Below are 12,516 nucleotides of genomic sequence, written 5' to 3'. Positions count from 1 at the left end.
CCTGTGCAGCCTGCTGTAGGTGACCCTGCTTCGGCAGGGGGTTGGACTGGGTGACCCACAGAGGTCCCTTCCAACCCCGACCATTCTGTGATTCTGTGATTCACCCTGGAAAAGACCCTCCAGCGTGAGGCCGACCGTTCACCTGACACCGCCAAGCCCACCTAAAACCACGTCCCTCAGCGCCACGTCCACACGTGTTCCGAACGCCTCCAGCGAGGGTGGCCCCACCACTTCCCCGGGCAGCTGCCCCAGCGCTGGACACCCCTTCCCCTGAGGAAACGTTTCCTCACGTCCCACCTCAGCCTCCCCTGGGGCAACCCGAGCCCGCTTCCTCTCGCCCTACCGCTGGCTACTCGGGAGAAGAGACCGACCCCCCCCCCCCGCAGGCCCCTCGGCCGCCCCTCACGGCCCCGCCGCTCCCCGGAACCTCTCGCAACGGCTGTGCCAAACCGGCGGGGTTTCGGGGCGGGTCGCACCGGGGGGGAGGCGGGGCCATGTGACGTCACCGGCCGGTCACCGCAGTGCGGGCGGGAGGTGGCGGGTCCTGCGCGCACCCGTGCGGCCGCGCCATGGTCCGCTTCGGGCTGACCGTCGTCCGGCAGTGAGTACTGCGGCCCGGTGCTGCCGGCGCGGGCGGGGCCGGGCGGGGGGCCCGACGGGGCGGCCCGGTCGCTGCCGCTGGGCGCGGGAGTGGCAGCCGCGCCGGTGCGGTGCGGGATTGCGCGGGGTGCGGGGCTGCGCGCTCCAGGGGGGCTGGCGGCGAGGCCTTTCCCCCGCCGAAAGCTCTCCGGCGGGGGGCAGAGCTCGCCTGGGAGCGGCGGCCTGGCCGTGGAAGGTCGGCGGATCGGCGTTGCCGACCGCGTTAAGATGGTGAAGGTGAGCTCTGCTGTCAGCCTGCGGTGGGTGTTGGCAGAGACCTGTGGCTAACTCGGCTGAGTGGCTCCCGCTTCCTGCAGTTGAGAGCAGTGAACTGCTTCATTCTTATGAGAGCTGAACTTTTTTTTCCCCTTTAGCATAATCACAGAATCACAGAACGTTCGGGGTTGGAAGGGACCTCTGTGGGTCACCCAGTCCAACCCCCCTGCCGAAGCAGGGTCACCTACAGCAGGCTGCACAGGACCACGTCCAGGCAGGTCTTGAATATCTCCAGAGAAGGAGACTCCACAACCTCCCTGGGCAGCCTGTTCCAGGGCTCTGTCACCCTCAGAGGGAAGAAGTTCTTCCTCATGTTCAGACGGAACTTCCTGTGCCTCAGTTTGTGCCCGTTGCCCCTTGTCCTGTCACTGGGCACCACTGAAAAGAGCTTGGCCCCATCCTCCTGACACCCACCCTGCAGATATTTATAAGCATTTATTAAGTCCCCTCGCAGCCTTCTCTTCTTCAGGCTGAACAAGCCCAGCTCCCTCAGCCTTTCCTCATAGGAGAGATGCTCCAGTCCCCTCATCATCCTCGTAGCCCTCCACTGGACTCTCCAGTAGCTCCTCATCTTTCTTGAACTGGGAAGCCTGCACCCCAGTGGGTGACCAGCGGGATGGACCCCACCCAGACTGCCGCGTTTTCCTCGGGAGTTTGGAAGTAGCTGTTGGGAAGCGCGCAGAGCCTGAAGAATTAAATTGCTGCCTGCTGTTCAAGACAGGAAAGAGTTTAAATATGGTGTTTTAGATTAAAAGTACTGGTCTTCTGTGATCAGTTACCCGTTTAGGGCTCATCTTGAGGACTTCCACGCAGCGGTGTCGATAGCTCTCGGCATAAAAACCAAGCAGCACACTTGGCCTTAGTACTGCAGACACTTCAGCACGTGACATTTCAGTCGGGTGAAGAGTCTCAACAAAGTCAGCACGCTTAACTCTGTTCGTGTCAAGTTTAGTTGTTAGATTTTCCCTCCTGAATAAGTTTGCACAGTTTTAGTTGCTCTTCTTTGGAAATGCCTTCAATTACAGTTTTCAAGAGAGAATATCCTAGTTCCTAAAGAAGGTCGTGTTTGTTCTACTGGTTTTTGAACAGCTCTGGCTACTTAATGCTGTGTTACTTCAAGGTGTGCAGCCTGCTCTGCTGCTGTCTGATGATCTCTTGAACTGGCTTCCCTCTGAAGTGCAGAGGTCCCGCTGGCTAGCGCACGCTTTGCCTAAGAGGGCTGCAGACTCTGCCTGAAACTTCCTTCTCTCCAGCATGGAGGTGTAATTGTAATAGGTAAATTAGAATGCACTTATGATAAATTTAAGAAATTACTTCCTTTTATTCCAGGTAGGTTTGTCTTAGTATTGACAGCGTGATTAGGGCTGGCTACTTGAAAATGTTTTTGTTTCATTGTAAAGTCTTCAAATACATCTTTTTGTAAAGAGGCTGTGCTGTAATTTATCTCATTTTTCCTATTCAGACTCTGCTGTCCTCTGTGCTTATCAAATACAATAATGTTTTTGAACATTCAGTAAAACTAATGTGAACTTTCTTTTTATCATCTCTTTCAGTGGAGAAACAAGATACAACAAAGACAAGATACTGCAAGGTTAGTATCAGTTATTCTGCTAGAGATGCGAAAGTATTCTTCCCTGCAAAATGTGAAATCCTGTAACAAACTGATGAAATGTTAAGTATTATGACAGAATAATCTTACAAACTTTAGGAGACTTTATTTGTAAGCCAAGACGTTAGCTTGATAGCTTGAGAGGACTGTGGAGATTCTAAGTTGGTCTCCACAGGGTATCAAGAAATAGCAATACATTTCTGGTATTAACGGGGGTACTGGAGTAGTTCCTTTTTCTAAACGGGGAAAAAAGTTACCTGTAACCCAACAAAATGACAGCAGCACCTGTTGTTAAGGATGCCTGAGTTTCCCGTAGCAGCGTGATAAATCTCAGTAGTATGACGCCTGGGATAAGGGCTTCTGGGACTCACGTGAGAAGTGGGAGCTGCAGCTGTGGTGAAGAACCAGCCAGGTGTGCATTTGTACGATGGAGCTGGTCAGGAGCTGCGCAAGGGTGAATAAAGGTCGTGTTGTAAAGGAGGCTATTGCCATAAGAAGGTATCTGTCACTTGCAAAACAAGCCTACAGTAGAGCAAGGGAGTATGAAAAGTAAAGATTGTTTCAATGCTGGAACTGTTCAATCCAGCTCTTTCTGGGAAGGCAGTCTTTAGACAAAACATTTAAAACCAGGCTGCTCCTTAGTGACTGCTGGCTTGTACACCCAGGACTGAGAACGCTGAGCTGCTTGGATGTCTGTTGTAGGAAAACCAAGGCTCACTGCTACAGGGAACCCGGTGGGGCTGTACTCTGATTAAATAAACTTTATACAATGCTACATGCTGTGAAGAAGAATTGTGCTTCCAGCTTTTCCTACCTCTGTTTTGACATTGCAATTTATGGTTCTTGCAGGCTGGCTTTGTGTTTGTAATAAACTGAATAAAGAATATTCCCATGCTTTATGTTCTTAAAAGTACCAGTGATGTCTTTTAAATTCCTAGCCCTCTGTGTCAAATGACATGTAGTAGGTTCCTCTCCCCTCTGCAGTGTAGCAAGTGAACACTGCCTTGTGTTTTGAGAGGTGTAAGACCTATACTAGCATGGCCGCCATGGTCTGAGGTCTCACATGGCTGAATTACAGACGAGGTGCTTAGAACTCATGTTTTGGACTTCTGGTGTCCTGTCTTTTGCTGTTGAAGCATGTAAATGATTGTGTGTTTTCTTGGTGAAAATTGGTTTTGTCATTGTTCTGGATCTGATGAGAATTGCACGCGCTCTGCTTTGACCTCCTACAAAAGGAAAATGGGTGGTACAAGTGTGGACGTAGTCATTTGTTACAGATTTGCCCCTCTGCCACCATTCTTGGGTCTCCTACAGGCTCTCTGAGCTGTGACCGGAGCACACCTATTTCATTCGAGTTGGGTTACTGAAGTTCTGGCTCTCTCTGTGCTCTCCTAGATCTCTGTGGCCAGTTAGTTCCACAGACTGCTCTGGCTGAAAACAGTTTTTGGGAGGGTTGCTGCTTTTCAGTTAGGTTTGTTCCATCAACGTGCTCGCTGTGCAGCTGCATGAGCATTAGCGTCAGTGTGCGAGGTGGAGCAGGGGAGAGGAAGAGACCACGACAGATTGTGTTTACACCAGCTGTAAAATTCTTGTGAAACTGTGTCTTTGGCAGAGAGTGGGTGCTGCTTTCCGCATTACACAGAATCTCTTCGTGTTGCCTCATTTCTGCAAGGCATTGTCAGTGTTAGGGAATGGGGAGGAGCAGGCATTTCGTAGCTGTCAGGGCTTGACTCTCCTCATGTGCATGTTTTTTCCACATATGTTGTTTTAGTATCAACAACAGTATCTCAATTATATTGTCTTTTTTCTTACTTACAATCAACAGATCTATTAATCGCGTTTCAGTTGTGAGACTCCTCTTCAGGAAGCCTGCCAGTGACCATTCTAAAAAGCACAAGTGATTTAGAGTGACTACTTACATTTAGATGTAGGCCTCTGTTTTATGTTTTAATTTGTCTTAGGTATACATTAGTATAAATATCATCAGTAATGTTCCTTCTGTCTTCCTAGCTTGTACTCCCTTGTTTCACACAACTTGTGTGACTGGGTTTAGGGAAGACCAGAGGAACAGTGTCTTTTACTAAGGGTTGGCTTTACTGAAGGAGCAGCATTTTGTTATGACCGAGCGGATTCTTCCTTGCTGCCATGCTTGTTCAGCTGCTAAATGATCTAAATTTCGCCTGTCTTAATGTCGATTTGGTTTTATTTTGTAGGTCAAGGAGTGGATGAGCCGCTCTCTGCAACTGGTTTCAGACAAGCAGATGCTGCTGGTTTATTTCTCAGTAATGTGAAGTTTACTCACGTCTTTTCAAGTGACCTCCTTCGAGCAAAGCAGGCAAGTGCCTCTTGAGGCAACTGAATGTCAATATTAGTTTCAGAATTTGGCATTTATTTGCTGACGATGATGCAGAAGTAATACAGTGATGGAGAGCCAAAAGCTATGTTGGTGGACTTGGAACTGCAGTTTGAGTGGTGTGGAATTCAGGAAGGCCTCAATGAGTAAGGATATTTCGACGGAAACAGGTCAGTTAGGAAGCGATGAAGGGCAGCTTGCTTTGCAGGATGTCATGCAGTGTTGTTCTTATGGATTTGCCACTATCTTATATGTGCATAGGTTCTTGCTAAAGGAGTAATCAGGACTTGGAGGTAACACAGACCAAAGTCCATTTTCCTTTGAAGAAAAGAAACAAAACAAATTCTCTGTGATACTGTTGTAGTGCCTTATGCATTGTGGCAGTGTGCCATGTTTTTCTGAGGAATGCAGGCCAATAAAGGCGAGAGAAGTTTTGCTGTAAAGTCAGTACAAGGATTCTTAAATGTGCAGGTTGGATTTTGGCAGGAATGTAATAGCACACCTTTCACCTTCATGCACTATTTTATCAGGTTAATTAAAGAGGGTAAAAAAAAGATAATTACTGAGTGGGATTACGTGTGATGTGTGTTGTGTGCAAGATTACAAAATACTCAGAAAATTAGGGAAACAGAAGTTTGAAAAGTAGAGGCATAGATCAGCTGTTCTAGGAAGGTCATGTCTCCTGTGGAAGCCCTTTCCTTAATTCTCTCTTCTGTTACTGATGCTGTGATGTCAGGAGAGGTGTGGACTTCATGTGATTGAAATTACTAAGCAATTCTTGATAGCCCTGGTGGTTGCTTGCTTTTTGCTTTGTTGTCCTGCTACAAAAGTCTGTGATGCATTGCTGTAAACCATGTCAACAAAATCTAGCATAAAACCCCTTTTTCTTCTTAAAACATAAGTGATCAGCATTGCTCATCAGTTTCGCAGCACAGTCCGGTGAACTGTTTTAGCAGCACCGCTTAGGCAGAAAACAAACTAGAGAGGGAGGGAGGAGTGCAGTAATTGGGTATTTTTAAAGTGGTTAGTAACTGCCTGACAAGTCATGCCCTGTAAGTGTGTGAATGGCGGTGATTACATTTAAAAATATTAATAGTGCTTTATAAAGTTCATAAGACTCTGTGCTGCATGCCTGCCTTAGGGGAATTGTTTCTGAATGCTCAGACGCTTGAGAGTGAGGTTGGTAATTTTTTTTCCTGCTATTAGAGACAGCCTTTTCCATGAGAAGCCTTTGCACACTCATAATGTGGAAGACAGACCTGAATCTGTTCTTTGCATAAAGGAAATATGTTTTGCTGTTTGTCTGACAAGCTATCCAGACTTTGTGAAGGCTTTTCCAAAGATGTGTAAAGCTGTAGTTTCCATTTGCTTGGAACTCCCTTTTTTTGGCAGCTGCAAATCTGTGAAGAATTGTCCTTTACTACGCTGTCACTTCATAGCTCAAGTATGAGAGGAATGTACAAGTTCCCTTGCAAAAGTGGAAGAAACTTTTTAAAGAAACTGTTAGTGGTAAAGTTTAGTTTTCCTTGCAATGTCTCCTGCATCTGCTGGAGTCAGGGTGCGTCCTGGTTACCGGAACCAGGAGTGGTACGCGGTCCGCTGGCTGCTGCCCGTGGCTGGCAGCTGAACCTTCAAGCCTGAACAGGACAGGAGAAAACGGGGATGTACGCAAGGGGAGTTGTGCTAGCTGGCAGGAATTCCGAGAGCTCAAGGGGGTGTGAAGTGAGCATGTATAGGACATGCAGAGGAGAGAGGCTTTGCAGGGAAGCCTGTCTGAGCAATAAGCTGAGGAGGGAGGGCCAAAGACTAGCTCCAGAAATTAGCAGTGTAGAAGAGAGCGGGCAGACTCTTTTCAGTGGTGCCCAGCGACAGGACGAGGGGCAACGGGCACAAACTGAAGCAGAGGAAGCTCCATCTGAACATGAGGAAGAAGTTCTTCCCTCTGAGGGTGACGGAGCCCTGGAACAGGCTGCCCAGGGAGGCTGTGGAGTCTCCTTCTCTGGAGATGTTCAAGACCCGCCTGGACAAGGTCCTGTGCAGCCTGCTGTAGGTGACCCTGCTTCGGCAGGGGGGTTGGACTGGATGACCCCCAAAGGTCCATTCTAACCCCGAACATTCTGTGATTCTGTGATTCAGACCTGCAATGTGAAAATAAAAAAAGACTAGTTGGGTAGGCTGGGATGTGGTGTGAACAGAGCGTAACTCTGTAAGACTTGGGAGCTTAACAGAGCGTAACACCGAAGTCTGCAGGGGAATATGGGGCCTACTGTGAGATGCTCATGGTGTTGGGATGTGAGCTCTGTAGCAGTGAAGGTGGGTTCGGGACTGGGACAGGCTGGGCCCTGAGAAGAATGAGAGAAAATCTTTGAGTCTTTTCCACGTATAAACTGGTGACGTTTCTGAAGCGTGCTGGTGTTCTAGGAATGGATGGTCTAGGAAAGGTGTGAGGAAGTTAATTGCTTCTTCAGAGCAGATTGTGGTTTCAGCACGGTAAATGAAGCTTAATTTTTATTTACAGTTCAGGGTATGAATTAGTGCTCAGTAAGTAAATGTTGTCTGTTCTATATACTGAACGAGATACCAGTCCTGGAGAAATTTCAGAATATAGTCATACAATTAACTGTGCTACTCATATATACAGGAAAATATATTCAACCCTGTCTGAATTTTGATATTACTCCGTCACAGAAATTTGAAGTTGCAACAGAAGGCCTTTCCTAAGCAATACATACATTAAACAGGTCATAAAATCTTGTTGGTAAAACAAGGCTGCTTATTTTCCAGAATCCAAGGAGTTTTTTTTTCAAAATGAGTGCTTTGAATGTCCGTTCAATTGGATGTGGACATTTGCACAAGACTTCCAGCTGACATTACTGCTCAAAACTCTGTGCGAATCCAGTACAGCCTTCACGCTTTGGTGTATATAAGAACAGGAGCAGGTCAGTTGTCCTTGAGTTCCCATTATTGGCTGTGGCAGCCAGGCAGCTGTATAATATCCAGCATGCTAGAGCCTCTGTTAGGCAATACTTTTTCCAAAGTGGTATCAGAATTTCCTCTCGATCAATTGTCTTGCCCTCCCTGCACCCCCAAAATCTCATGCGTCCTTGGAAGAAACAAAGATGTATAGCACAAAACTCAAGACATCCAAAGTATCTTTAAAAGCACACTGCGCCCTTTGGATTTTCGCCATCTCTTGGCCGTGTTATCAAAAGGCAGGTGAATACAATAAACTAGATTTCCCCCCTCCCCCCGTGCATCATCCAGTGCATTTCCCCGTCATAACACTGAGGCTGACACTTTGGTATGTTGTCAGCAAACACACTCCTGCCTCTGAACTGCTTCAAGACTATTTGATTTCTGAGGTGCATCAAGTAGCCGCTTGTCAAAAAGTAATTTAATTTTTAGGTGCTATTTTTTTTGCAGTTGGATTAACTGATTAGTTTTTAGGAACGTACTGCTGGTGAGTCCGACTCGCGTGCCACACGTAAAGAATGCATCAGCCTGATTGCTTTGTGAGTAGCAGTGTACACCAGAGAAGAGGTGGCTTTTATCCCAGTAAATCCTGCTGCTGCTGTGCGTCTTGCTGCCCACCTTACGTGGGTGCTAAGTGTCTTCAACTGTTCTGGACTTTGAATTGTGAAAGAACTTTCAGGGGGTTGCAGCTTTTCTGCCTTTTATGGCCTGACGTAGGCTACATATCCCGTTCTGACAGACACTACTAGCTGAGAAAATGTTATCTCGTTTGTTTGCGTTGTTGGGTACTACTAATGAGATTCACATTGGCTGTGGTGGTGTAAGATGGTCTGGCTGTCCCGTGAGAAAACAACTTGTTGATATGGCTGTATATTCACTTTTTAGACTGCTGCCACGATTCTAGGAAAAAATAAGTTTTGCAAAGATTTGGAAATCAAGTATGATGCAAGACTTCGAGAGAGAGTAAGTGCCAAAAGAGTTTGTTTTAATAATGAGCACTGAACAATTTGAAAATGATGTCACTTACTGCTGATGAATATTTTGGCTCATTAAATGGCAGACTTAACAGTGGAGAGTGCTGTTTGATGTGGTTGTAATCACTGAAAACTGAACTGTTCACATCAGGTACTATAAATTGTTTGCAGAATTTTGAAGCAAAGGGAAATTTAGTGCTTAGTGCTGTGACTGTGATGCTTTAATGATTTAAGGTAAAGTTTACATGTGGAGGAAATTATCTTAAATGTAATAAAAAGCTTAGCTCTGTTTTCTATCCTCTTACGTAAAGTGTTAAAGATACTGCCTCTGCCTGCTTTCTCTAGCCTGATGGTGCAACTCTGTCTTGGCTTTTTAGCTGTTTATACCTGCTCATTTGCACAAAGACTACCAGAAAGCTTTCTGTTGCCCATGGAACGGTCTGCTTTCCTGATTAGCCTCTCTGCCTGATCTTGTAGATACGTTACAGATGATAAATATTATGTTTTGTAATGTGACTTCTGGTGGTCCAGAACAGCTAGTTGGTATATCTGGGTTCTTACTACTGCTTCTCGTGTGGGCCTTGCATTTGGAGGTCTCAGAAATAAGCATGTCATTGAAGATGGTTAATTGCATGTTCTGTGAGTCTATTAGCATACATTTTTAAGATCATTTTGCCTTTCTTGTTTTCTGAAAACACTGTCCACAGCGGTAATGTAGGTCCTGAAAAAATGGGGGAGGCCTTAGTGTTTGTTTTTAATAGGTAGAGTTTTTCTGGGTTTTTCATGTCTTTTTTTTTTTTTTTTGTCTTTGTAAAAAATTCTGATTTTAAAATAGACTCCTCTGTTGTAGAGATTTCAGAGGTCTGTAGAGAAATTATTTGTTTCTTGTGAAAAACAATTCCCTGTGGTCTTCTGCAAATGAGAAGTAAATGGAGTTTATCCTCATGTGAACAGGTACATGGAAGTGTTTGCGACGTAACCTCAGTTAGAAAGACACTTGAATTTTGTACGCTAAGAGTGAGTGTCAAGGAAGGATGTAGGAAAAAATCTCAAGGCAAAGATCAGGCTGAAGGTAGTGTTTTGAATGTTGGTACTTTTTAGTGAGATGCTGCTCTTAATGTATTTCTCTGCCCAGCGTGTATATATATATATACACCCACAATTTACATATGTATTTTTCACTTAAATAGTGGATATAAAGATCCCTCCTCCCCCAATACTGGGATAAAATGTAAAAGGTAGTTAAGCCTGTATGTTACACTGGAAAATCCAAGAAAGCAAAACTGTTAAGAGATGTTCACGTTGGAAGCAGTACTGGAGACTTGATACATCTTGCTAAACCCGCTCTCTGTAACTTGCCTCTGACAGAAATACGGTGTTGCCGAAGGAAGGCCTTTGACTGACCTCAAGGCTATGGCAAAGGCTGTGGGAGAGCAGTGTCCTTCATTCACGCCTTCTGGAGGAGAAACACTGGATGAAGTATGGTATTTATTTATTTGTGCCCTGCTTTCTAGGCCATTATATCAGTGCAGATGCAGCTGTTGCGTACTTAGGAACATCTCATTGAGAGCTTAGCCCAACCAAAGGCAGTTATTTTCAAAGCTAAAAGCACTACTTGACCTGATTGCAGCGGCTGCCAAGTGGGGAATCTCTTTAGACCTAAAATCCTGGTTTTGAGACTGACTCCTCATGAAGCTCTCGTTGGCAGAAGGATGATGGCAGTTACCCTCAGCCTTGGCATTGGAGGGCAGAGGAGTGTTTACAGCACTCAGTAACTTACCATTGATTTTCTGAGGCTTGTCTGATAAATGTTTGTCTTTTAACTGAATTAGTTATATCCCAGATTTCTGAAAATCGAAGTCGCTTGCATCCTTCACAGTGTAGTCTTCTGACCTTTCTCTTTAGGTTAGAGAACGTGCAAGGGATTTTTTTGAATTTCTGTGTCGGCTAGCTGTTGAATTGGAACAGAAGGAGCAAGACACACATGGTGCGGCAAGCAGAAGCTCAGGAACATCTGAAGAACAGTTTGTTTTCCCTTGGACAAACCACTGCAGTGAAGCAGAACTTAGCTCTGATAACGGTGGAGCTTCTAAAATATTAGATGCCAATATATTAGTGGTGAGTCATGGAGCCTACATGAGGAACTGGATTGGTTATTTTGTTTCAGATCTCAACTGTACTTTACCGACAAATTTAACAAAGTCTCAGTTGTCTTCTGTCAGTCCCAATACAGGAGTTAGTCACTTCATTATAAAACTTGAAAATGGAAATTTGTTAAAACCTGAAATCAAATGTGTTTGTCTTAATCAAGACTCTCACTTAGTGGATGTGGGAGCTGAATGTGTAGCTGCAAAAGTGTTTTAAGAGGTTTTTGTAGGGGGAAGTAGTTTTAGATGACCATTATACTAAGTTTGAGAAAGGTATCTATAGTAGTTACTGAGATTGGCTGGAGTTATTGACACTAAACTGCAAAACTGAAGACATGCAACTGCTTACCATCTTAAAGTAACACGATTTGCATGGTCCTAGTGCCCGATGTAAGTTGGCACTAGAGAAATAACACAAATGAACAGAAACAAAATGCTTCCAGTCACTTGCATATCTGGTCCTACGGCACATAGTTTTAAAAACTTATTTTCATTAGCCCAGAATTATTTTGGTTATCTCCAGGTAGAAGAGTTGGGGAGGGGAGCGGAATGGTACCTCAAAGATGATCTATACTGTATTCTTGTTTTATTACAAAATGCTATATTGTAATATTAAACATATATATTGTCTTAAAATAACTTTTTTTGAATGCAATAATATAACCTAAAAAGGAGCATTGCCTACTGGAGAAGGTTTGGTGCAGAGTCAGGGGACGCGCTCGTGGCTCTGATACGAAATAGCTGTGAGACTCTGGGCAAATCTCTCTTCCATTTGTAAAATGGGGATGATGATACACCTACCTCGCAGGAGAGTTTTGTAAGAAATTGTTAGTGTTCTTGAGACCGCTGTTGAAGAGCACTGTACACAAACATAAAGTATTTATTTTTAACTGTAAGCAGGATGAGGAACCCACCTCATGTGCACGTGGCTGAAATAACGGTCTCTCTTCTGAAAAGGAACCTTATCATCAGGGTGAGTTGTACCCGACCAGAATCCTTTCATCAGTGGCAAGCGTACACTTGATGAATGAATGTTTTTGCCTAGAATTTGGCGAGTTTGATTGCTTGATGATTGCTTGTATTTGCTGTTGGTACTGTATTCTTTCCCTACTGGGGTGTTCGTAGTGCTACTGTGTAAGGTTATCTGATTTATGTTATTTATAATAGCCACATACTTTTTCTTCATTTGCATATTTTAAGCCTGTTTAAAAAAGTAAATTAAGGAAAAAAAAAAAAATAAAGGTTCCTGAATAGAACTCCATTTCGTCTGTATTTCTTTTGAGGTAAAAATCTCCATGAAGCTTTGCTCAGGTCATATAATTTCTGCTTTTTTTCTGAAAAACTCCAGGCTGGTGGTCTACTGTGAAAAACAGCTTTTTTTAGGACTGATGGATCAGTGCTATCCTGACTCTTACCTGGAAGAAGCACTGATGTTAAAATGTTAAAGACATACTTAAATTGCTTGCAACTGTACGAAATTAACTGTTTGACTGAAGTTTTAATTTTCTGTAATTTTTAAAAATACGCTGTCCTGTGTACTTCAGG

At 44.7% G+C, this 12,516-nt stretch overlaps 1 protein-coding gene across 1 annotated transcript; it reads left to right on the top strand.

The window, feature by feature from the left end:
• Positions 1-501: 501 nt before the first annotated feature.
• On the top strand, positions 502-12,227 carry TIGAR (TP53 induced glycolysis regulatory phosphatase). The gene is made up of 6 exons (XM_075441707.1): positions 502-601; positions 2,469-2,506; positions 4,738-4,859; positions 8,736-8,813; positions 10,193-10,303; positions 10,730-12,227. Exons 1-6 carry the CDS (start codon positions 570-572, stop codon positions 11,186-11,188), a joined length of 840 nt encoding a protein of 279 aa, XP_075297822.1. The 5' UTR covers positions 502-569; the 3' UTR covers positions 11,189-12,227.
• The last annotated feature ends 289 nt before the right edge of the window (positions 12,228-12,516 follow it).

This window comes from Opisthocomus hoazin, chromosome 1 (assembly GCF_030867145.1).
Source record: "Opisthocomus hoazin isolate bOpiHoa1 chromosome 1, bOpiHoa1.hap1, whole genome shotgun sequence".
In the NCBI taxonomy this organism is placed as follows: domain Eukaryota; kingdom Metazoa; phylum Chordata; class Aves; order Opisthocomiformes; family Opisthocomidae; genus Opisthocomus; species Opisthocomus hoazin.
The sequence above is the reverse complement of the archived record's forward strand: the minus strand, read 5'-3'. Positions and strand labels throughout refer to the sequence as shown.